At 45.1% G+C, this 25,102-nt stretch overlaps 1 protein-coding gene across 1 annotated transcript; it reads right to left on the reverse strand.

Moving 5' to 3' along the window:
* Positions 1–7,365: 7,365 nt before the first annotated feature.
* SVOPL (SVOP like) lies at positions 7,366–23,120 on the reverse strand. Its single transcript, XM_079305165.1, has 16 exons — positions 23,082–23,120; positions 20,596–20,749; positions 19,979–20,070; positions 19,296–19,394; positions 18,747–18,818; positions 18,521–18,645; positions 17,372–17,435; positions 16,365–16,490; positions 14,933–15,061; positions 13,359–13,432; positions 11,319–11,521; positions 10,663–10,774; positions 10,185–10,266; positions 8,932–9,021; positions 8,468–8,581; positions 7,366–7,604 (listed from the first exon to the last, which is right to left on the reverse strand). Exons 2-16 carry the CDS (start codon positions 20,672–20,674, stop codon positions 7,593–7,595), a joined length of 1,473 nt encoding a protein of 490 aa, XP_079161291.1. The 5' UTR covers positions 20,675–20,749; positions 23,082–23,120; the 3' UTR covers positions 7,366–7,592.
* Positions 23,121–25,102: the final 1,982 nt, after the last annotated feature.

Consider the following 25,102-nt stretch of genomic DNA (forward strand, 5'->3'; position numbering starts at 1 on the left):
AGCTCTGAATAAGTTTGGCCCCAGGGCTGTCAAGTCCTGGTGCCTGTATGAGAGAGAATTGCTGTTCAGCCTCAGAGAATCAAGATTTTCCATTTTCTCTCTCATTTCTCCCTCTACTGGCTGACAGAGTAAGATCATAAAGCATTCAGAGCTTTCTTTTGGTTTTCAGAAACATCCTAATCTAGAATTCATCCAAACTTCCAGCTTTGACTCAACTTGAAGGTTGAATTAAATGAGCCAAAACAGCTGCATCAAAGACCTAGACAAGGTGATACACAATGTGCTGTTCTGGGGCTAACTTTGGTTTCAACCCTTGTCCAGCAACAATCACAGGAATATTCTGGAAAGCTCGGTGTCCATCAGTGCCTTAGAAAATGCCCTGGGAGTGAGACTGGGACTCCTGACTGCCTGGCTGACCATCATCATGCTGGCACTGCAGGGCACCAAGGTGTGAAGTCTCTGAAGTCTCCAGCCTGACCCCTGCTCAGGGCAGGGTCACCTGAAGCAGGTTTAAAGGGCTCTTTCTAATGAGATTTTGAATTTTTGGGGCTCCAAAACTACAGGCTTCCTGTTCCAGTGTCTGTCCACTATTGCGGTAAAAAATCTTTTACTTATGTTTCATTGGGATTTCCTATGTTTGTGCCCATTGCTTCTCATCCTTCCAGTCCAGCATGCCAAAGAGAACCTCACAAATGCCTCACAAATAAATGTTTTAACACCCCAGACTTCTAGCCTTTTTCTTCTAGATTGCCTACTTTACATTTTCTGAGAACCAGTCCCTGATTATGAAATGAGATGATATAGCAGCAAACACTTTTTAAAAGTCTGCTTCTCTGAAAGAAAACCTGTCCAGCTGCATTAAGAGAAATATGAGCCTCTTAAAGCTGCTCACCTCTCAGACAGAAGGAAGCTGTATTCTGCTCCACCTTAGACAATTTAGAGCAGCCATTTCAAAAACAGCCTTTAGCATCCTGAAAGCAAATATTCTCTCAACAAGGCTTCTAAAAAATAAATGGGACCCCAATAAAAAGCCTGAGTGATAAAAGAGATTTTCTTAAAATAGCTGGTGAAATAATGGGAGGTATCCTGGACTAGTGTTAAATTTTGCTATTTTTCTGACTACTGACGCCTCAGTACATGGGGTTTCTCTCTCTCCTGGACCGTGGAGGAATAATTTGGAACAGTCCTGCTTTAGATTTAGTACACTTTTTATACTGACACTGAGAAAAGCCATCTTTAACTATCTCTTTCACCCTCAGGAGGGCATTTTGTCTTTCTTCCCAGCTACTTGGAAGTTTTTAGTCTGTGGCAGCAAAATGTTTCACAGCTTTTCTGCTGAGAGACTCAGGAGTATCCTGTGTATTGTGCTAAGATGAAATCCTCTGTCTTGTAGGTTCACCCCACTGCTGAAAGCAGTTTTGGGGTTGTAACTTACAATATCTTTGGTAATATTTTATATGGTGATTCTAATATAGCACTTACTGCTCCTTCTCATCAAACTGCAGTTTTTCACAGACAATAGCCCTGACTCCATAGATCACAGGAAATCCTGTGTATGAAGTAGGAATATCCCATTCAGGCTACATAATTGTTTGGGACTGGGATACCTTTCACTGTTGAAATACTTTTTGCTCTGAGGTATTTTTAAAATTTCTGCAGAGGTTTGTGGGGGCACAGTTCAATCATCCCCTTGCCAAGATAAAAATTAAATATCTTAGTTCTGATCTGAAATGTTTGCAGTAAAGTTCTGCCAGTAGGATAATTAGTCAGAAGAATATAATGTGGATATTCATAAGCAATGATAACAAATTTGTTGGTCTTTTTTCCCAGTCAAGTATGAAATATAATTGCAATGTAACAGCAATGCAGAGGGCCCCTGAAACACTGGTTATTCTGCAGTGTCTGTTGTGGCTTCAGAAAGTTGAATCCTTTGGAAACTTTCTGCAGAAAAACGAGTACAAAGGATTTTAAGATGCTGCAGTGTCTGTCAGATGGCACACAATGAAAAATGCCAAAGTTCTATAGAAAGCTTTCAGGTTCATTTCTCTCCAAGCACATCATCCATCAGATGACTAGCTCAGAAGTTATGGACTGCCACGTTAAACATTGGAGAAGTAATCTCTGGAAAACAAAAGTCTGTTTCTTACCTAGAAAAGAGAATAGGAAATACTGTGTTTTCGAGTCATAGGGCTGGTGTGGTTCCCTTGCACTGAGATCCAAGGATATAATGAACTGTACTGGAAAAGCAGATTTGGCATTTTATTGGAATACCCAGGTGCAAAGTCTGGAACACCAGAAGAGTGATGAAACCTCCCTGTTTCTGGAAAGCATTGCACCTACCAGAGTGCTCCAGCCATGGGAAATACACAGTCTCCCATGTGTGGGACTTAGGAAGTTATTCTAATCAGCTCAGCAACAACCACTGCCTTCTTTTCTTTCTGTTTCTAGAGGTGTGGCCCACTGAGTCAAGCAAACCTGATTTGCTCTTCTTCAGGGTAAAAGCTCTTTACTTTTCCAGTCTCCACTAAGAACTGTGGGAAGAGAGGCTGTCATTGAAGACAGGTAAAAAAGTTGTTCAGTACCTCAGCCTTTTCCTGATCTCTTGTCACCAATTTTCCAGTGTTGTATATAGGTAAAACCTTATAAAAGAATGGCCTTAGAAAACCAGGCCTTGCTCAGCTAAATTAATACCTAGCCTGTTGAGTTCCCGTGAGAAATGAATTCCAAGAATGAAAATCTGTTTGCATAACTATCTGTTCTTGTGAGAAAAACAGGTTCCACCTGCAAGAACAAGAATTCTGTCTCATGAGAATCCACAGAGAAAAAAATGTAAACACCTGTGCAAAGAGAGAATCTTAGCACATACACACACAAGCACCTTCTAACCAATCAATTGAGTGGTAAGAAAGTTACTAGTCAATTTGAGTTAAACACGAGGTCTTTGGATAAAAGTGGGCTGTAACATTCAAGTGGGACATTCTCTTGGAACTTTGAAGTGTTGTGCCCATCATTATTTGCTGTTATTTTTAAATCTGGTGGCTGGCTGACGTGATAGCACTCAGCACCCTGCTGTGAGAATTGATGTGAAATGAGCCAAGCCAGCCTACAGAACTCAGTGGCCAACATACAAAGTCATGGAAGAGATGTGGCCACGGCCCAGCTGCCATCACAAAAACCAAAAAAACTCCCGGGAATGGCGGGTGGTGTGGAACATGAAACATAGACAACAGTCAGTCCTGAACCGTGGGGAGACAGCAATCACCAAATTGTGGAATGTAGACATGATCACCAAATCATGGGAAGACAACAGCCATTAAATCCTGAGAGAGAGCGATCCTGAACCATGGGAAGACAGGGATCACGGAGTCATGGAATGTAGATGTGATCACCGAATCACAGGAAGATAATGGCCATTGAGTCCTGGAAGAGAACAGTTACTGATCACAGGGAGACAGGGGCCAAAAAGAGTTCTGAAAAATACACCGTGGGAGACTTGGGACATGGAATGGCATGTGAAGGGATGCATGTGTGGAAGGGCACGGTCACAGGAAGAAGGTCCAAACTTTGACTTTAAAGAGGTAAAATGTTGGGAAAAATGGGGGCATGGATTTCTGCTGAGGAAGCCACCATAGTAAGTATATGGACACTTACATTGGGTGTATTGTATTGCCCCAGCATGGCACCAGCCCCTCTCTCAGAGTGAACCTATTCTAGGCTGCCCAGCCCTACACAGGGAGAAGACAACCCTCGCCAGGGGCTCCTGCCAGCTTATCCAGCCACTCTGGATTTGGGAATCTGAATTCAAACTCCCTTTCCTACAGTGTTGCAATATGCCAGAGGCTGTTCTCCTTGGAGACCTAGTGTGGATAAGGGTACTCTTCAGCACGAGCCATGACAGGCTGTTTTTCTGAATGCCTTAAAGACATATTGAAATGCTATTGTAAAGTTGACCTTATGTTTTTAGTGAACTGTGATTTTTTTTATGATTTTATAGTTTTTACAGTTTATACTGGAGAGATTAAAAATTGTCTGTGTGTACCATAACAAAGTTATAGTGCTGCTGGCTTTTTGCCACAACAATTAGAAAACACTATTCTTTAAACAGTCTTAGTAAACTTATGCTTATCAGGAAAAAACTTTACTATGGCTGACTATTTTCAATAATATTTGTAGCTACCATGAGCTTTTCTCAAAACTAAATTGCATAGAATCAACATACTTGTCACACCTTTTTAATCCTTCCAGTAAATTTATGTTGCTGCTATTTCAATAAAATATTGCTCACATTTTCAGTACCTTTTTGTGATAATAGGGTCAAAATAATTTATTTTGTTGTATCTAGAACTTTTAAACATATGAATTTATATTTGTTTATTTATCAATTTATATTTATATATTTACCCTTATGTTTCAATTTAATGAGACTTCAGTGTTGATAAGATTAAGCAAAGTTAAGCTTTAGTACTTTTAGATTTGAGTCATGTTAAGTTACATTCTATTCTGTTAAGGCTGAGTTCTAGTACATTAATTTTGTTAAAATATGCTTTTCTAAATTGCAAGATATAGTTATTTTCTTCTAGAGATAAGACTGATCTGACTGAAACAGCTGTGATGAAACATTAATAAATACCTGCTTATGAATATAAGAATATAGTTTGATTTCGTTGCAGATTCAACAGGTCAGTGCTTTGCAATAGCTACTTGACATAATAGTTTATTGCTATTGTTATGGCTTGATCTGGTACCATTTCATTATTTTGATGTATTTTCAGAGTTCCAGGAAAAGATATCTGGGCTTTGTCAAAAGCCTCATCTAAGCTGATGGTCTTGTGGTCCTTGTGAGAGAGAAGGAAGCACAGGATGCTGATGCAGTCCTGACAGTGGCCACATGACTGACACCAAAAACATCAAGCATCAGCAGTTTATTATCCTATAGTGAAGGTTTCATACCTTTTTTCTGTGAAATGCTACAGTCAGCAGCTCGCAACACAATTACCAAATAACTCTTTTATATCACACATCCTTATTAGACACAGCTGCCACCTATTGAGGGCAAGGCTGCTTCCACCTTTTGGTCAGATGCAATCTCACAGTCATTCTCACAGAAACACTCCAGCAGCTTGCTGTGTTCGGGGCATTTCCTAACTGCTATTATTAAGAGACTTTTTTTAGAGATACATTAGGGACGCCCTTCCAAGTAAACCCGGGGCTCTGGCCAAGCCTTGGATCTACCTGGCTGGGAAATATGCCAACAAACACAGGTGTTTTCTGCATAGAAACTATATTCAGCAATTTGAATTTATGACAGCTTGACTTTTTAAATGAACTTGGAAACCTTTCCCAGGAATAGTTATTCATGCCTTCTCTGAAAATGAGGTTTGCCAGCTGTTGCAGACTGGGTGGTGGTACAGTATTTTAAGGGACTGATAAGGGATTGCCTTGTTTTTAATTTCACATGTGCTGCTAATTATGTACATTACCTGATTTATTCCAGCCTAATCTAAGCTTGTTGTTTTACTAAATGTATTGTTTTGCTTTAATATTCCTTTCATGTTCATAACAAGAGACCTATATTATATTTTTAAAACTAAAAGAAGGGGTAATTGGCTCCTTAAGAACGTTTGAATAACGCAACATATTTACTAAAATTGTTTGAGGGTAGATCATTGTGTTTGGTCCCTAGCAGAATGAAGCTGCTCTGAGAAATTCTGCATGTGCTAAACCAACTTTGAAAAGCTCTTACATAAGGATCCCCAGTTGAGTGTGCAATGGCAAGGCCTAGCTGATTTACTAACCCAGGGAGAAGGTGCACACGTGTTGGGGCTCCAGGAGCAGCCAGAGTCCTGGCTGTTGGCAGCTTTGGTTTGGGAGAAATCCTGCAACACTCGTGATTTTACAAGTCAGACCCCAGTTCAGCCAGTGTGACTGGATGCTGAAATGGCTGGTGGCCAAAAAGGAAAACCTTATTCCCCCAGTGTCTCAGGGTCAGCTCTGAGGTGGCATTTTGAGTTCCAAGGGCAGCCAGAATTTGAGTTGCTGGCAGCTTTGTTTTGGGAGAAATCCTGCAGGAACACCTGCCAAATCAACCTCCAGGACCTGTGGAAAACATTTTCCAGCTGAATTGTGAGTCCATCTATTCCTGTCGTCCACTCACAGAACTTTCAGCAAAGGTCAGGAGCTGCTCTGAACAGAAGGTCCCCTCTTACTTATGGGATATATAGATAATTAGTACCTTTCCATGAATTGGAAATACTTCTTAGATACGAGAGACTTCAATTTAAAAAATTCTGTTAAAAATTTACTAAATATTACCTAATTCTGTGAGTTTATTTTGGAGATTTTTGTTGTTGTTGTATCAAGCAGAGCCTTCAGCAAGTGGTTTATTTAAATTTAGAGCACTTTTCCAGCAAGACTAAGTTGACAGTTAGAATAATAGAATCAGGCCCTGATGTGGTACTGTGCATAGAACATTGAAGAGACTCTGTGCCTCTCTGCTGTGTACATGTGTCATGAGAAAAAGACCTGGTTTTGCCTCTTACCTGCTGAGATCCTGCCTACCTGTCTTTGTCATAGGGTGGCACTGCACACTAAAATATAGTGGACACTCCCAAAAAATATTCAGTTATGTTTGCAGCAGGCCTTTGCCATAACTTCTGATTGTGTGGTGGATTTTTAGGCTTCCCAGAGTCTTTTTTGTTTGCTTGCTTGCTTTTTTTATATTGCTGTTGTCATCCTTGTTTAGTTTGGGTTTTTACAGAAAGTTTTTACTACCTGAAGAGAATTGCTTGTAAGTGATACCATCCCAGAAAAACATAAAACAGTAAAGAGAAGTTAAGGACCAGAACAAAATAGTGAGGGAGACCATTCTAGCAGCATAGATGTGAACAGTGCATACTACAGTAGCAGAGAGTTAAAAAAATAAAGAGGCACTGCCACCACAGCACTTGAAGTCTTAAAAATCCAACTTCACATTCAAGTTGTTCTCCGTGGAAAATGCTGAGGAGAGAAGAGTTCATCCAGTTACTCTGCATCTACTTACCTCTGCAGGAACTCTCTCTTTTTAAATAATCTGAGCCACCTTTCATTTTGTGGTCTTAAATATCACCCCAACAATTATCAGAAATCATCACTGCATTATGGTTTGAGAGACAAATTTTATCACTTCCATGCAGATGGTATTTGCACAAAAAGTTGAGGAAAGTACCATATCCTTTCAAGCTGCTATGGCAGCAACTGTATCTACTGCATGTATTTTTCCCCCTCTACTTCAATTCACCTAATGATTTTCCTTTTTTTTTTCAATATCTTGTATGCAGTGTCACTACTGATAGCACTAGAAGTAAAGAGTCTTCATCTCACTTCACAGGAAGGGTAGAAAACATCTGTTTATTCAGTCGTAAGAAGGGAAAGGTCCTTGAGAAATTTACCATTTGTCTATACAAATCATAGCTCTTATACGGTTCAGTTGCATTTTTTTTAATAATGGAAACAGTATGGAGAAGCAATCAACATCAAATGAAGCTCACAGGAAGTGACTGATTCCAGGGGGTTTATTTTTCTTTCCTACCCAATCCAACATCAAACGTTCGCTCTCATTTTACTTGCTAAAAAGGGGGAAAGAAAAAAATAGTACATAAAATTAATAAAATGCACATAAAACCTGACAGCAATGGAGAATAATGTGTTTGGATATATCCAAAAGGTCTCACTTCTGGCAGGCAACATCTGTGTTTGTAGGGATGGGTTTTTTGAAGTCTAGTTTGGAAGCCCTCATAAACTAGTTTGGTCAAACATCTGCCACACTCTAGACTGCTAAAGAATGTGGATTATTCTTAGCCTATGGTCTTGAGGTCAGACTGCAGAGTGGTGTGGCCATGCTGCTGCATGCCATGAAAATCTCCATGCCTGTATAGATGAATTTATTGGAATCACAGCACTGCTCACCACCCCCTCTAGTTAAACTGGTGTGATTAGCACATGGGACACTGCTAAATTTAAGTTTCCCCCTTAATCTCTGGGCTTAGTGATTGTTTTATAGGAAACAATGACCACAAGGGCTAAGCAGAGGCTCTTGCCTTGAATATGATTACGAAATTTCTTTGGCAGTTTAGGTGCTCCATGCATCTGCTGTCCTCTCTCCTCCCAGCACAGGGAGAGCAGAGCATGTACCTGCATCCTCGGGTCACAATTGGAGAGAGATGTAGAGGGTGGCTTGCACAAGCTAAAGCTCACACACTTACATGAAGTGGCTGGGGTTGGCAGTCTGGCTTGTTCTTTCACAAGAAACAGGTTTTGGACAACTGGGATAACAGTGCTGAAGCTGCTGCAGCAGCACTTTCCTGTGAGGCTTGTGCCTGTCAGGCTTGTGAAACCTCTGGAGAGCTGGGTTTGGATTCTGGCTGCATCATCCCCTACCAGCCCCTACCAGCCTTTAGATCCACAGGAGCTCTGGAGTGGTGGCACCCACCTGCAGGGCCCTGCCCTTGGTCTCGATGGGCAGTGTGACTGCAGAGATGGCACAGATGATGCACACAGAGGAGAAGAGACACAGGGCCCCCACGAAAGAAGCACTCATAAGAACCTACAGGCCAAAGAACATCAAACAGGAGCTCGCTGGTGTGGGGGGCTGGCACTTAATTAGCAATTAAGAGTGGACAAAAGGTGACAAATGACTGAGAGACTCCACAATAGAAAAAACAGTATCCTGTGAACCTTAAGAGCTTTCAGAAAATATCAAATACTAGTGAGCAGAACTCTGATGAGAGTTACTTAAAGCTAAGCAGAGACTAGCCAAGTACTCAGTATATAGAGTTGGGAGGTAATTGATTACATCCTCCCTTTTTTTTTTGGGATGAATTTCAGGGACATCTCTTTGTGTTTGATGGCAGTGTTCAGCACAATGTTTACCAACATTATCAAGCATGCTCTTACTTGTGATATAAATGGAGCCACCATTGCTCCCACACGGCACAATGACCCACTTATGCCCATCCCCAGTGCTCGCATTGTGGTGGGATAAACCTAAAACAGGCCAGAAAGAAACTGGATTAGTTCAGCAGCAAGCCACAATACCTCTACTTTTCTTTATAATTTTCAATTTTTTTTTTTTTTTTTTTTTTTTTTTTGTCAGAGAAACCCATTGCGTTAGCAAGGGCAGCTAGTCAGATAAGATATAAAAGGAAATAAAAGCTCCCTTGGGTCTTATTTGAGCCATTACAAATATGTCATTTTTTGCTCCAAGGAAAGTTTGAGGGCAAGTTAAAGCTGGATGTGATTCCCCTTTGTTTAGCATTTGTTTACCACCACTTCATCTCCTGGCTCTATGATCAAAATCACAGATATTAGGTTGGTTGCTAAAGAAAAAATTCTGTTTATACTGCTGGGCCCTGTATTTGGAAAGCAGGAAGAAAAAATATTATCTGTAGTGTTCAAGTCTGCCTATTCATTTTTATCAACAGCACCTTTGTTTAGAAGGAAGAAAAAGAAATACAGAAGAAATATCCAGGCTTAGAATAATGTGCTTAGTCTAGTTTATTTTTCTCGCCTCCCTAACACTTGTGCCAATGAAACAAATATGAATTTTACTGATCTTTAAGTCCTCTTAATATCAACATATTTTAGCAAGTATACTCATGTAAGCATTTGTTTAAATACTTTACTGGACCAAGCAAATTGAGTCAGTTAATTCAAGAACAGTCCAGGCACTTGACTTGAAAGATTTTGATCATTGATTGAATTGTGAATAGAATTGATTTATGGTATGGCTGTTACAACAGTGGTCTTTACATCAGCAGCAACTTATTCAAAACTACTAAAATTGTGGTATTAAAGACAGGTGCAAGTTTAAATATAACAGTGCACCATTAAAAGTGCAAGGGAGCTACTTCTGTTTGCTTTGGATCATTTTAGTCAATTAACAAGGAAATCCATTTCACTCCGTACAATTGGTTTTTTAAAAAAAAAGAACAAGTAGTTCTTCCATCTACTCCTGTCACCTCCAAGTTGGTTTCCTGATTCCTTCTCTTATCTAGAATATGAAAACACTGTGGCCAAGATGCCAGAGACACACAGTTCAAGGAAGGTGACTCTTAACTAGGTAATAAACTAGCAGGCAGCATTCCTGGGTATACACAAGTGGTATTTGAAGGCTCCAAGCAGCTCATCATACCTCAAGGAGAACCCACCTCTGCTGTGTAAATGTAGATGGTGTTGAAGTTGGCTGAAACCAAGGCACGCAGCATGAAGAGAAAGCCAACCATGCCTGCACTGGAGAGAGAGCCATGTGGAGCAGAGTTAGTGCCACTGAGCAGCACCAGCAGAGATGTCAGAAAGTAAGAAAGGAAGGGGGAAAACTGAATGAAAAATATAACTTATTTCCATTGCATGTTGTTCACACATTTTTAAATTTTCTGGACTGTGCTGGATTTTCTGGATGCTTAGGGGAAGCCATGTGGGCTCAGTAATACTAGTGAGTCCCTCTGCACACCACTGCACCACAGAATCTGCTGCCACAGCTTTCCCAGGAAAAGGAGAGCCAGTCAGAGGTTTTTCTCAGACCTACAAGAATTACTGGCCTGACAGACTGGTGACCTGAGAATACCAGAGGTCCTGCCCTCAGCATTGCATACTCTCAAACAAGACCCACAGTCTGAGCCACAGTACCTTGAGGTGCAGATATTAAGGAGAAGAAAGAATAGAGCTGTGCATGCCATGGTAATACACAGGCTTAGACGTCTTCCAAGGAGATTGATGCTGAGAATGTTCAGAGGATTTACTGGAAATAAAAAGGAAAACCATAAAACATGTGATGATCTAACTGCAATAATTGTCTGCCTTGACAGACCTTACACAGTGTGACTCAATGATACCTGTCTGCATCCCCAGTGCCTACCAAACATCCTGTGAAATGGACAAACCCTATCTACCTGCACCCAAAGCTTGTGATTTGACCCCATGCCCCTGGCTTTTTTTCACCTTTCCCTTCAGGTGATGAAGCCTGTGCTTCCCTGAAGCTGGCTGTGCTGAGGCAGGACACCAATGACTGTCCTGAGCCATGCAAGGAAGGCACAGCTGGGTGAGCAGCACAGGCTGGGTGGTTTTGCTCTCTGTGACCTCAACCCAGCCAAACACCAGGGCCTGAGGTGTGCCCCTCTGAGTGCCCTGCTGAGCCAGGAGCCACAGGCTCATGGCCTGCAGCCCAGAAGGTGCCAGCAGTGCCCAGTTCATGTTGGCCCCTGTCACCAAGGGCATGCACAGCTCAGAGCTCTGCAGTGAGAGCCGTGAGAGGGGAGCGGCAGGGCAAGCATGGGGAAGGTTACGTGCGATCTCCCCAGCTGTGCTGATGATCATGCTCTGGTAGGCAGCAGGCCCAAACAAGTGGCAGTGGCAGGGGCTGTGGCTCTCCTCAGAGTCATCACTGGAGTCCTGCAGTGCTGGGGCTGCAGAGCCACAGACAAGGTCCCGCTCCAGCAGCTCAGCACTGGCCAAGATGACGCCGTAGTAAGCGAAAGCTATTCCAAGCCTGCAGGGAGAAATGCTGCAGTGAGGTGCAGCTGTGATGGGGAAGGGCAGGAAACTAAAATGCACCAGGTTTTGGGTGCTCTGGAATCTCTGCTGCTGCTTGCACCAGCTCTGCATGATGGAACCCCTTAGCCTGAGCAGAGAGGTGGCTTAGGCATCCACCTGTCCCATGGCATTCTCCTCCTACCTATGTACCTAAGGCACTGCTCTTGCCCAGTAAACCTCTCCCCAGCATTGTTCAGCTTTGTATTGGGTTTGCATGGCCAGATTTTGGTACTGGCTGGGGGCGACAGGCATGGCTTCTGTGGGAAGCTTTTGGAGCTTCCTCCATGCCTGACAGAGCCCATGCCAGCTGACTCCTGCTGGGAGTGCCTAGGGCATAATATTTGTTAGAACCAGAAAAAATGTCCAAGAGCAACAGCAGCCAGAGAAAGAAGTGAGAACATGTGTGAGAAACATCTCTGCAAACACCCAAGCCAATAAAGAATGAAAGACAGAAGGTGCTCGAGGGTCCAAACAGAGATTCCCCTGCATCCCATGGTGCAGACCATGATGAGGCTGTTGTGCCCCTGCAGCCCATGGACATTCACCGTGGAGCAGAGATCCATCTGCAGCCTTTGGAGATTCCCATGCCAAAACAGATGGATGCCTGAAGGAGGCAGTGACCCCATGGGAAGCCCATGGTGGAGCAGGCTCCTGACAGGACCTGTGGGTCCACAGAGAGAGGAACCCATGCTGGAGCAGGTTTGCTGCAGGACTTGTGATTTCCTGGGGAACCCACACTGGAGCAGCTCAGTACTGCAGTCCATGGAAAGACCCACATTGGAGCAATTCATGGAGGACTGTTTCCCATGGGACCCCACACTGGGTCAGGGGAGGAGTGTGAATATCCTTATCCTTTCTACCCAGGGATTTTCAAGAGGAGTTTTCATTAACTGGCCAGAGAGGCTCACACTGCATCCTGGCTGACTGTCAAAAACACAGCATTGGTGATGACAGCCTTGCTTTGTCATTATCAAGTAATTCAGAATACACCTGATCACAAGCAGGCTGAAAAGTAATTTTCACTTTTTTCTCTGCCCTGGCAGTTTCAGTGAGCAGCAGAATTTGGGCCACCTGGGAAGGCAGGGAATGCTGGGGGGGGATGGGAATGCAGATCCCAGAAAATACCAGGAACTCCTGGGACGACTAAGAGATAAAGAAAGATAAAAACAACAAAGAAAATTTCATAAAATCCATAGAAATCAAGGGGAAAAAAACATTAAAAATTCAAGGCCTGACTTCACAACATTTTGGGTCAATACCTATTACTTATACATTTCCATTCCAGACAGCAGTGAATGAAACATGTATTACCCTTGCATAGAGCTACTGGGAACACTGCATATGAAACCTGTCTCCTCAATCTTACTTTCTCCCAGCCAGTAGTGCTGGTAATGGTGGAAGTGTTTCAGCCAGAGCCCTGTCTCACTGGTCCTTCAGCCATCCTTGGGGACAGCAAATGTACCCCAAGCAGGGAAGGAGAGCCACAGGCACACAGCTGATCCTACTGCAGTCAGGGGTGGGCTCTGCCCTGTGGCTCTCCCCTGGCTCCCAGGAGCCTCCCTGTCAATAGCACCATCCTGGAAGTCCAGCCTTTTCTGCCCAGGTTAACAGCAGCCAGTGTCTGAGATGTGGTCTGAAACAGGACCAGCCTATGGTGATCCATGTGCCTCCAGCTGCAGCCACCATCACAGGCAGAGTGGTGTCCTGTTAAAGTCAGAATCTGTGCAAGACTCCTCCCTGCACACTGTCAACCAAGAGAATGAGCTGATAAGCAAGAGAAAAAAAATATTTACCATATGATCCATATCTGCAAAGTGGTTCTGAGGTATTTAGGGTGGATAAGGTCCTTGAATCTTCCCCTTCTTTCCTGAAAATCATACAATAGAAATAGAAGTTTCTATAAATGCCTCTTTTATACAGAAGCAAGTGTTCTGGGAGAGCAGTTGGCACTCTGAGCCCTCCTGTCCCCAGGCTGCTTGTGGCACAGACAGAGTCACAGATGGTGCAACACAGCTCCCATCAAAACTCCAGAGAGCAAAGCCCTGCTTCCTAAAAGATATCCACAGGAAGCTGCACTGCAAAGGATGGAGGAGGGGAGGAGAGGACATCCTGAGCTCTCCTGGCCCCATGGGACCCCTCAGATCCAAGCAGTCTGGCCCCATTGTGACCATGATGGTGCCAGAGGGGCCCTGGTTGCTGCTGGGGGGGGCCAGCATTGCTGGGGCTTCTGTCAGCTCCACTGCCCTGCATGCTGCTCTGCCTGTGAAGCAAGCTTTTGGACACACACATCTTCCTGGGAGGCCTGAGGTGCCAGTGAGCAGAGACTGGCAGGCACTGGGGGCCCTGCCTGACCTGCTGTTCCCCAGGATCCCACTGCTGAGAGGAGACAAGTTCACAGGGATGGTGTGGATTGACTTCACTTTTATTTTCCTCATCATTGGTTAAGCCTGAGAGAGGGCAAAACTAACAAAAACCCCTTCCCACATCCAATGTGGTCCATTACATAAATTCAATTAAATTATAGGGAAGCTTTAATCCTAACTAATTCCAATACAATAGCACCATGTTACATGAATTGCTAAGGACAATACTTGGTGCCTGTGGGATTGAATATGCAGGAAAAAGATCCAGGAAAGGGATTTAAAAGAACTGGGTAATTTTGAGGCCCTGAATACTGGATTTGTCTAATCTTCCTGTTTTGCTGGTCTAAGGAACCACCTAAGTCCTCCCACCCACGGGTCAGCAGGGCCCAGACTGGGTGAGAGGGGGAGACTGCACCCCCTGCAGCACCCACTCATGTTTTTGGGCGTTTCAGTCCAGCAGAAATCCACTCCTGAGGTGCTCAGCTGCTCAAAGGAACAGGTGGTGATATCTCTGAAATGGTCTCTGCAGCTTTGACCCTCTTTTGCTGGTTTATGGCTCCACACTCAGGGATCTGGAGTCCTGGGACACAGTGGACAAGCCAGACCAGGGCTGGGAGAAGCCTCTGGGAGCACTGGGTTGACCTCATGGCAGGGATCCTTGCAATCTGCCCAGTCACAGCCCTGAGAGAGACCCCAATGGACAGACCTCATGGCATCTCATGTTCTCTGAGGGAACACCCCTGTAGGATAGGTGGGGATAAGGAACAGCATGCTTTGCCATGGTAAAGGAAGCAACCACAAACTGAGGAGCAAAAAAAATCAGAAAACTCCATTCCATTTTGAAGGCCAAGATGACTGTTTCTCCAAAACAAAACCAATATAGCTTTCAGCAGTTGTTTGGAAGAGAGGCAGAGCAAGATGTGTCTGGCAGTCCCTGGCTGGCTCCCTCCCTGAAGCTCAGGTGCCAGCAGCCCTGCCAGGGGTGGATGGCAGGACAGACTCACCTTGGCAGGCTCCCTCAGCTGCCCCTCGGGCACGGCTGCCCCGTTCATCCTGGCTATGCTGTGCAGCGTGGCCAGCGCAGCCCCCGTGTTCCCCGTGGACACGTTGTACCGCGCCGACTCTGGGATGAACTGAAAGCAGAGCAGCCTTTCTGCACCTCCCTTGTCCTACTCACAGCTTCACATCACACCCAGGAGCTGCTCAGGTGGGCACAGGGCACTCCATGAGCTGGAGCAGCCTTTTGCCTGTCCTTCTCCCCAGCCATGCCCCGTGTCCCCATGCTGGGGGCTCACCCATACCAACAAACACATTTGTTGGTCAAGCTCCCAGGGGTCTGCCACTGAGCCATCTGTGCCAAATGCTTACAAAAGTTGAAACCCAAATACACAGGTTTAACAAAAACAATCCTGAATTGATTGACATTCTAAAATGAGATGAGGCACGTATTACTTTCTCAAGCAAAAGTCTTGGAAGGCACAACAAGGCCATTTTAATAAAAAGGAAGAAGTGGCTGAAATCTAAATTATCATTAGCGTTTGGTGCTCTTTCCAAAATAAAATACTTTTTTTATTAAATGGTGGCTCTATTAAATTATAAACAGCTACATCTGTTTCACTCAAATATGAATTATAGACTCCTTTTTTAAAGGTATGTATACTAACTCTGTCTTTTTTTGTCCTGGATTACAAACTTTTGCTATCCAAATTTTCTAGTAAAAATAATCAGGGAAACTAAGAATCCAGGTTATATGAGTGTACATCACAGCCCTCTTACATTTGCCTGTCCAGGTAGCACCCCAGATGGACATGTGCATTAACTCAGCTGCAGGAAGAGCTTTTACACCTGCACAGCCTCCACCAGCCTCAACTCAGCACTGCAGTGCCCATGAGCACTGTAAGCAGGGATTTTCCACATCACCCTCCACAAATAATATAGCTGTCATGTCCAAGGCTGATTTTTCTGAAGTAGAAGGACACCTGGGGAAAGCTGTGGTTTACCCTGGCACCCTGTGAACAATTTACTGAGGATTCTTTCCTCAACCCTAGAAAATGCAAAGACTGAAGAGTGTGTGCTGTGCCCAGCATTAGACTGAAGGTGTTATTTGTCATTTTTTTCATATGCTAGCTAGCTTATCTTCCTCTTGATGCCTTGCCCATCACCACAATTCCTGGGTACTGCTGGCAGCCTGGACACTGGAACTTGAGCTGCTGCAGACCAGTAAAGCCAGGCCATCACCAGCAAGGCAGCATCTCCCCAGTAGCTGGTCTGCAGCCCCTCCAGGACTTCAGGATCTTACCAAGCTGCTGTGTGAGAAGGGGAGAAAGGAGGACACAAGAAGTGCCCTAGGATGAAGGGGATGGAGGGCCATGGTGACTGGGGAGACATCAGGGCAGTGGCAGTACAGCAGGGTGTGGGGAGTGGAGATCTTCCTACCTTGAACACCAGAATGAGAAGAATGCCAGGGATGGAGGCAATTCTGATCAACCACCTCCAGCCAATGGTTGGGTTCACCACTGATGCCAGGCCAATGATTAACAAGGATCCTGCCAACCAAAACACCTTCTCGAGGGAAAGAAAGTGGTTAGGACATGAACACATGGCAATTGTTTATCATCTTCCCTTCTGGTCTGGTTCTGTAGATAGATGGGGAACTGTGCTAGGGAATGCTGAGGTTCAAATGAGCCATCCTGTGGCTGCCTGAGGGCTGGGCTTGGGTGGGAGGAAAGAGGGGAAGACAAGAGTTTGGGGAGTGACAGTGAAGGTAGTCTTAATTAGCTCCAGGTAAAAAACAATAATTTGCTGTGTGTGCAATTGTACTTAAAGCCACCGCTTTTGTCCTTCCAGTCATGTCTCTGTTAATGCTCATGCCCCATGAATTTTCCTGTTGTCTAGGTCTCTGCAGGGAAGCAGCAGATTTACAAGCTCAGAAGGCAAAACCAGGCCAGATTTCCACGGCTGAAAGTTGGTAGCCCTCCAGTAGACTCAATGCCAAGCTATACCAACAGAGAATCTGGCCTCTGATCTGCAAGTATGTTCTTTTCTGAAGTTCACTTATTGCCATTAGGAGACACATCCCTTTCCTGGAATGGGAATGCCACTAGCTCCAGAGTCTGCCAGTCCATCAGCACTGGCCCCATTAGACCAGGTAGCCTGATTGCCAGTAGGACAACCAAGGGGCTGGGTGTCAGCCAACACTCAAAGTCCCTCTACAATGTTTGGAGCGTCAAATAATTTGAGAAGATATTGCCTCTCTCCTGTGCATGTCTTTAATAACACAGATGCCACACTCTGAGGCACAGGAGGAAGTGGACACTCGCTCAGACTCCAAGTGTGATTAGTCTGGGAGAAGTGGTGATGTGCTGGGGATGTGGCTTCCAAACTACAGTGGGACTAATCTCCTGGGACTCAGAGCTAGAAGAAACAGTGATGTTCTCACTTACCTGAGATAAGGGCAACATGTATCCCCGGTATTTGGTGGGCAAAAATTCCGTTTTTATGATAAGTCTAGCAAAAAAGGAAAGATAAAGCAGAAATAAGAGTTGAAATGAGAATTTCCATACAAATCAAGTAACAGTTCAGCTCAGCTCACAGAATTAATACCATCCCTCTTCCACCTTGAGCACCCAGAGACAAGGAATGCCTGTCCAATATGCCTCCCACTCCAGCACCAAATTACATGCAAGGGAAGCACGAGGCATGAATCCTTTTCAGCCCATGGCTGTGGGATACAAGCAAATAAACACTGCAGTCTATACATCAGGACACCTATGGGAAGGTCCTGTAGGGTGACTGAGGTGTCAGCATAGGCATAGATATGGTCATAGAAATTAACATTTTACTAAACAGATTTTTTCCATGAAATAAAGAAAACTGTTCCACTTTTTAAATGGCTGGAGTGCCTTTGGGGTAGGGGGCTCATGGCACAGGCATCTCAAGGTCCCACCAAAGTGAATTGTGTTTCTTTAGCTGGACAGAGAGAGAGAGGTGGGAAGAGACCCTCAGTGTCTCCTTCTGTCTCAGCCAGTGAAGTGCTTTAAAAAATGTCCAATTTCCTTCCATTCTCATGAGGGTCATGAGCAGCCTCCATGGCCAGGGAATGAGGGACTTCTCCCAACAGCACCTCTCTCTCCAGTGTCCTTTTCTTCAGCAAAGGGCTTTTGGGTGAATGTTTGTTCAGTTTGGGGCTTTCCTTTATGGGCAACAACCAGGCTTTGAGGAACCATGGAAGGTGCTGAAATGTTTTGTTTCATAAGACAATCAACCAAAAAAAATTATTTTTCCAGGTCCCTAGTGAAGTGGTTGCTAATATTGTGAATTTTTCCTCCCAAAATCCTCCTTTCTGCACCAACAAGACAAAAATATGATTTCAGTGGGAATGTTTTACATAATTCAAAAAGAATTTTCTATTTAAGCAGAATTGCTGGGACTTTTTTTTTTTAAGGAGTAAGCAGATTTTATTCATCTATTACCTGTCTAATTGTTTTTATATGTGGATGGCTTTTTTTTCCAAGATGAAGTGGGGATTTAGCCCCCTTTCCTGTTCCAGCCCTCCACCACATCCTTTGGGAAGGTGGCTTGCACAGCCTTACCCTTGCGCGTGGCCTGACACGCCACCTCCTACCATGGCCCGCAGGAACACAAACCAGATGTAGGACGGGGCAAACGAGGTCAGCAGGGAGAAATAGGCTGCCCAGAGGAAGGAGAGCAGCAGTATCTGCAATAGGGTAAGAATCAGGGTCATTGAAGCAGAGGCTCAGCAGGGTGCATGGCTCCTGTGGAGCGCAGGAAGAGGAGCCACCCCCGGCAGCCACTCACCTTCCAGCGCCCGTACCTGTCTGCCAGGAGCCCAAGCACTATGCTGAACACCATATAGCCAAAAAACACCATCTGAGGGGAATTGAAACACAGCTGTGGAGACCCCATTCCCAGGTAAATGGGGCAGCTCTGTTGTTTGAGTTGTGGGTGAGCTGTGTGTTCTCAGGGCAGCAGGATGAACTACAGCATCCAGAACCCCAACCGAGCAGCTTTCAGGGGATGGCTTCCTTTGTGTAGGCACTCACTGCTGAAACCCTCAAAGCTGGGGGTGCATACCAAGGTTTTCAAAATAAGAATGTGGAAGTGAGGATTTGCTTTGGCTTTGGCATTACTTCCTCTGTGCAAAACCAGCACATCTGGACATGGACATCTGCTCTCATCAGCTTCATTTCTGTTGTCTACAGTTGATGGCACAGCTCTCATCCCTGTAAGGTAGCCCTAGGAATTTCTTTGGTTTGCTGGCAAATGTCCTTTCCAAAACCCATGGTGGTGCCCATGACTATGACCACATGGTGGATGACCTGTCTGGGGGGAGCATGAGTCACTTACTGTTGTCACTAAAGCCACCTGCCAGTCTTGGAGCTGCCACTCGCATCGGATGAGAGGGGACACAACAGCGATCAGCATGATCTCCATGGCTTCAGCCACCTTTGGGAACAAGTGTGTGCATGAACAAGAAGGGAAACCATAAGCCTACAGTGAAAAGTCTCTCAGTCCTACAAGGCCTGCAGCCATGGCAGTTCCACCATGTCAAAACAGTCCTGTGAAGCCATGGTGCCTCCACAGTGGTCTGACCCCTGTGCCTGACCTGGAAGGTCTTGGTGACGGGGAGAGGAGGAGAGAAAGGTGCACCTAGAAAGCAGGCTCAGGTACACTGTACATCTGGGAAGTATGGAAAGAGTCATCCTTGGCAGAGAAAACTCTTACTCTGTTGTGTTAGTAGAAGATCTTCAACTATCTCTGGAAACCAAGAGTTGGTTGGGTATGTAGCTGTGGATTCAGGCATCTAACATGAACTCTTAAATCTGTTTTTGCCCTGAAATAGGTCTGATATCAATGGGGTCAAAATCTACTTTCACCAAAGATGACAATAGCAGAAATCCTGCTTGAGAAGGTATGTGTGGGATTAAATGGGCTGGCAGCAGTATGTACTTCTGGTTGTTATTACATGGTAATGAGAAAAATTAGAAGAAAGCTTTCTCAGACCAGCACAGATGGCTGCAGATACCTACCCCAGTGCTGCCCATGATGAGGAAAAGCATGATATGGAACCTCCCAAAACCAATGGTTTCCACAGCTTCTTCCACTGTAAATGTCTTTTGCACTAAACATGAAAAGAAAATTAAGACACAAAAACTGTCAGCAGCCAAATTGTACTGGTTCTTCATAAAAAATATTTTTCATGCTACTGTGGGACTGCACCAGGCAAAAGCCTGAAAACATCTACCAGTTTTATGTCCAGCCTCTGGATGTCCTGGTGACAAGACATAACAGGAGATTGCTGAAACAGCAGCCAGTGCAAACAGAGGTCAGCCTTGTACAATTTAAAATGCTTTTGAGACAGAGTAACATTAAAAAAATTCTCCCAAGTAAATGAATACTCAAATTACCAATATAATAAAATGTTTACACAAAGCAGAGGCCTGAGAAAAGCCAAGCCAGCCAGCTCTTCCCAGTGCCATAGGCAGCAGTCTCCAGCCTGGTAGGTGTGGTGGGAGGGGTGTAGGATGCTGAAGTTGTGACTCCATGTACAGAGGTTTTAGGTAGCTGGAGTGGCACAACTGAGGATCCTTCTTCTATGCCAGCTAAACAAGTACCCAGATTCCTAATCTTGTCAATACAAACCCACCTTTTGGTGGTTCTTTTCTCTCTTCATGGATTTCCTCCAAGCCAATAGCATTTTCTGCCTCTTTTGGTGCAGTGGCCATCTCAGCTCCTGCTGGGATCCACTGTAGGCAAGGCCAGGATTTACCCGTGAGACCTCACAACAGCCACAAAGTCACCTGAGCAGGAAAACAGCAAGGCAGTTTCTCACACTGGAGTGGAAACATTCAGATACAGTCAAATGTGAGTTTGTTTCACGCAGCTACAGGAAGATGTCCCTTCCCATTAGGGTTTTGGTGAAAAACACATAGAAACATCACAGGGTAAGTTAGTTGAACTGAGAGACATTGGTCATCACATCACACTAGCTGATTTTATGGAAAGTCTAGGGAATGTCTCAGGGAAGACTGGAGACCTGCTAAGATAAGAGAGCATGTGACAGCTTCCTCAGCCCAGAGGTCAGTGAAATGCAGTGCCAGTCTAAAAGATGCTGCATCTCCAGGAGCCAAGACATGAACAAGCAGTAGTTGTTGCCCCTGTTGGAGGCTCCCCAGTGGAGCTGGGTTTGAGTGGGCAGTAGAGGTACTGCACTCTGCAATAGCCTGGTGGGAGACCCCACTGAGGCAGAACTAGGTGACCCTAACCCCAGGATCTTGGGGGTGGCAGGGGTAGCATTGAGCTCCTCACCCAAGCATTACACAGCTTCCTGCTGCAAACCAGCCCCTCTGCCTCATCCCTTGCCAGGCTAATCAATATCCTCTCAGGGCATCCATAAACACAGACATGCAGTCTGCATTGCAACTGGAGGCTGGATTCCTCTGCCAGTGTTTCTGGCTTTCAGCACTAGATCTTTTGGCCTCACCACTGTCGCTTTTCCTCATCAGAAAATCTAATTTTAATGCCAGGGTAGGGATTAAGCACACGGCTTAAACCCACAAGCTTTCCTGTGGAGTGCATGCTCAGGCACTGCAGAGGAGGGCTCAACACCTCTGCACTATGCTGACACTCTCTCCTTTGATTACCTCCCTTCAGGAGTGCTGGGCTTGGCCCAGGCTGCGTTCACAGCCAACCAGCAGAGACTGGGGAGGCTGCAGAAGGGCGAGAGCTGGAGGGAATTTATGGCTGAGAGCATCTAATGAAAGATACACAGTACAGTTTGAGATAGAGGGCAGCGTGAACACAGAAAGCATGGAATTGCACTACTCCAGGATGGATACCTTGATCCTATACTGAGGCACAGCTAGAAGGAGGTCACTAAGGGCTAATGGCAGATTAGTCAGTCAGGTCACATACACTGACCTGGCTGTCACAGATCATTACAGTCCAGCATCCAAGAAGATGCAAAGCATGTTGGTTACATCTGTCTGTCAGCAATGTCCTCAGAGGCAGCAACAGCTGCCAGCAGCATGCAGTGCCACCAGCTGATTGTGATGCCCAGCAGCTAGGGACGATTTCCAAGTGGAACTGGCTCAACAGAAGCCAAACAAGGGGCTTGGAAGTGCCCACAGGAAAGGATTTACTGTGAAAAGCTAAAGACTTTGCAATAACAAAACCGGGACACCTGTTTTTTCTCCTTTTCTGTTCCTTTGTGACTAGCGACATGCAAACACATTCTGCCCTAAGCTGCCACATCACACCCTTGTGGGGTCTCCTCCAAAATGTCTGTGGCAGGCACAGCCCACAGTGCTGGCAGGAGAAGCGCTGAGCCCTGGGCCTTTGCCCACACATCCTGGTGCTGGAACACCCCGCTACTGCTTGCTGAGGGGTGTTGGAGCATTTCACTGGCATCCACTCTGGGCTACATGCCTTCCTTCTGGGCAGTGCCACGACTCTTCCACAAAAGGAGATGGAGCCCTGATCCCTGGTGCTGATGTACAGAACTCACAGCAAGGGTCTGGTGCTTAAGCAGAAGGCTGCAGAGCCACCTCCAGCACCCCACAATCGCCAACACCCTCAGAGGCTGCAGGATGGTGGACAGTGCCTAATGCAAGAACCACACTAGTCTCAAAGAGCAGCTGCTGAGCAGGTGGGATACACTCTCCAGCAGCTCAAATGACAATAGAAATCTGTGCAGGCATAGTAAACCTCCCAACATTTCCTACCAAACCCATGTGTTGCTCATCCCAACCCTTTGCAGCCCTGCTTGCCTTGATGGAGCAGCTAGTGTCTATCTTCAGGGAGTCACAAATTTCCCTCTATTTGTAAATCCAACTAAACACCAATTGCATGAGCTAAAAGAACAGCAGTAACAAAGCTGTTGCTGGCAGGGAAAATAAAAATCCTCCAGCTGAAGAGAATAACCAAGAGTACAGTGAAACTGCTGCTGGGACCCAGAATGATGCCATGTGACACCACCTGGGAAAACTTTGTCAGTAAGGTCAGAGACCTTCTCTGGCTGAGAATTTTCCTTGCAGGTGAGAGTGGGGGGTATCTGATCATACAAATGATCAGATGCACCCAATATTAAGCAATATTTTACTGAATATTTTTAATTTAGTGAAGCTTTCTTACCTCTGTGGTGTCTCAGGCTTGAAGGAGGAGACCTTTTCTCTTTTCTGACTGTTTCTCCTCTGCTATTTCCTTTTTGCAGTGTTGGTGGTGCTGTTTGTTTGGGATCTGGCACCCAGGAGTCAGGTTTCCTCCTTGCTGGTCACAGGCAAGTCTCTCTCCACCCACCTCCACCACCCAGAGGTGGGTGCTGCAGGCAGAGTGCCCAGGTGCTGACCTGTGCTCTCATTGCATCTGCAGGTTCTCCACAGGCACTGCCCACAGGGTGTTGGTACTTACCCATCCCTGCTTGTGAGGATGACTCCAAGCAGGTGGAAGGAGGTGCTGGGACACACTGTTATTGAAACACCAGCATGAGTTTCAGAGGTAGGTCCTGCAGCAGCTTGTGCCCATGTAAGGCACCTTTACCATCCCCTGCCTGGGCACTGCAGCCACCAGCTCATCTTATGCCAGATGAAGCCAACTCAGGCACCAGCATCATGAGAAAAATAAGATCTTCTTCATCCTTCTGGATTTCTTAATGAGGTAGCAAAACACAGGGAGCCACCATGGCTTTAAACTGCCACAGGAATCCCAACCTTGCTGTGCAGCAAATCTCAGAGCCATGGTAGCTGTGGGCTCTTTACTAGGAACATATGTGCTGACCTTTACTTCTCAGTGTTGGTATTGGTCTCACAAGGGTTTCTGAAATCCTTCTATTTTGAGTACATACACTGAGCTGGCAGCAGTGGCACCATAGTTTTATCAAAGTAACTCCTACACTGAATCTCATGCTTCCAAGCATCTGGAAGATACTTGCTACCAGCCAACAAATGCTATCTCACAGCTTTATTTTATATATCTTCTTCTTAATAATATCTAATATTCAGCTGTTATTGGCATCTGCTGAACAAGCTGCATGATCCAAGCTGCCAGATCCATACCATTTATGTTTTCATTGCAAAAACTCAGCATGTGTGCAATGACAGGAGGGCACAGAGGTTTCAGCATTCCTTGTCCCCAGCAAAGAATGTAATAAAATGACCAAAATTCCAGTGAGGTTCTAAGCCACAAAGATAAGCTTTCAGGCCCAGGTGTTGGGGATTGCACAAAGGGATACTATGTCTATTACGTTTTTTCAACCACCTCATGGTATTTTACATATTTGCCAAGGAAAGGCAAAGGCTGGTCAGAGTGAAGAACAAATGGAAATGCCTGCATGCATGAAAAGTCCAGGGGAAACAAAAGAGTGGGTTTTAAATGAATTCTTTAGAAGGACTCAGATGAAACCCAGGGTTTCTTTTCAAAGTGTGTCAGTGCAACCCTGCCTCTCAGTAATCTGAATATGTCCTGAATATTAGTGGGCTTGGTCCTCTTGTGGAGTGGGGAGTCACAAATGCTCAAGTGAGACACAGGCTGTGCTGTGTTATTTGGTTGCACACAGAAAGAGAGAGAACAGAATTCGGAATATAGAATTAAGCCCGAAATTTGAGTTGCTGTTTGGTACAATAAACAACAGACCATCCTGTCACCTGAGGTATTCACAGGATAACTTGTTTTTCTTGCTTAAAGTATAAACCTTACACAAAGAGCAAAATACCAATAAGCTCTGAAAGGAACAGATAATCTGCTTCTGGTAATTATCTTCTCAGTTACATTGCAATCACACGGAAGGTTGCAATTATGATAAAATATGTGTTTATGCAGAAAATTTAGCCACTGATTCATAACGCAAATTGTTTTCTCTGTGTTTGATAATGCATCAAACAGCTTTGGCTGCAAGATGGCTTTTCTCCTGAGTAGGAATAGACAAAACAGGCTGGAATGAAGAAACAAAGGTTATGTGCATATGCTGAGCAACTGTGACACCATCTGCAGTCATGTCTGTGTGGCTTTTCCCTGTACCCTGTACCACAGGTTTCTTATGCCCAAAGAGCTGCTGGCCTGGGAGCATGCCTGGGCCATGGACACGCCTGTGCCCATCTCTTCTCAGCTCCAGCTGCTGCTCCCAACCCAGGCTGTTGGAAAAGCCTCGTTGTAACTGC

This window comes from Erithacus rubecula (assembly GCF_903797595.1).
Source record: "Erithacus rubecula genome assembly, chromosome: 4".
Classification (NCBI taxonomy): Eukaryota; Metazoa; Chordata; class Aves; order Passeriformes; family Muscicapidae; genus Erithacus; species Erithacus rubecula.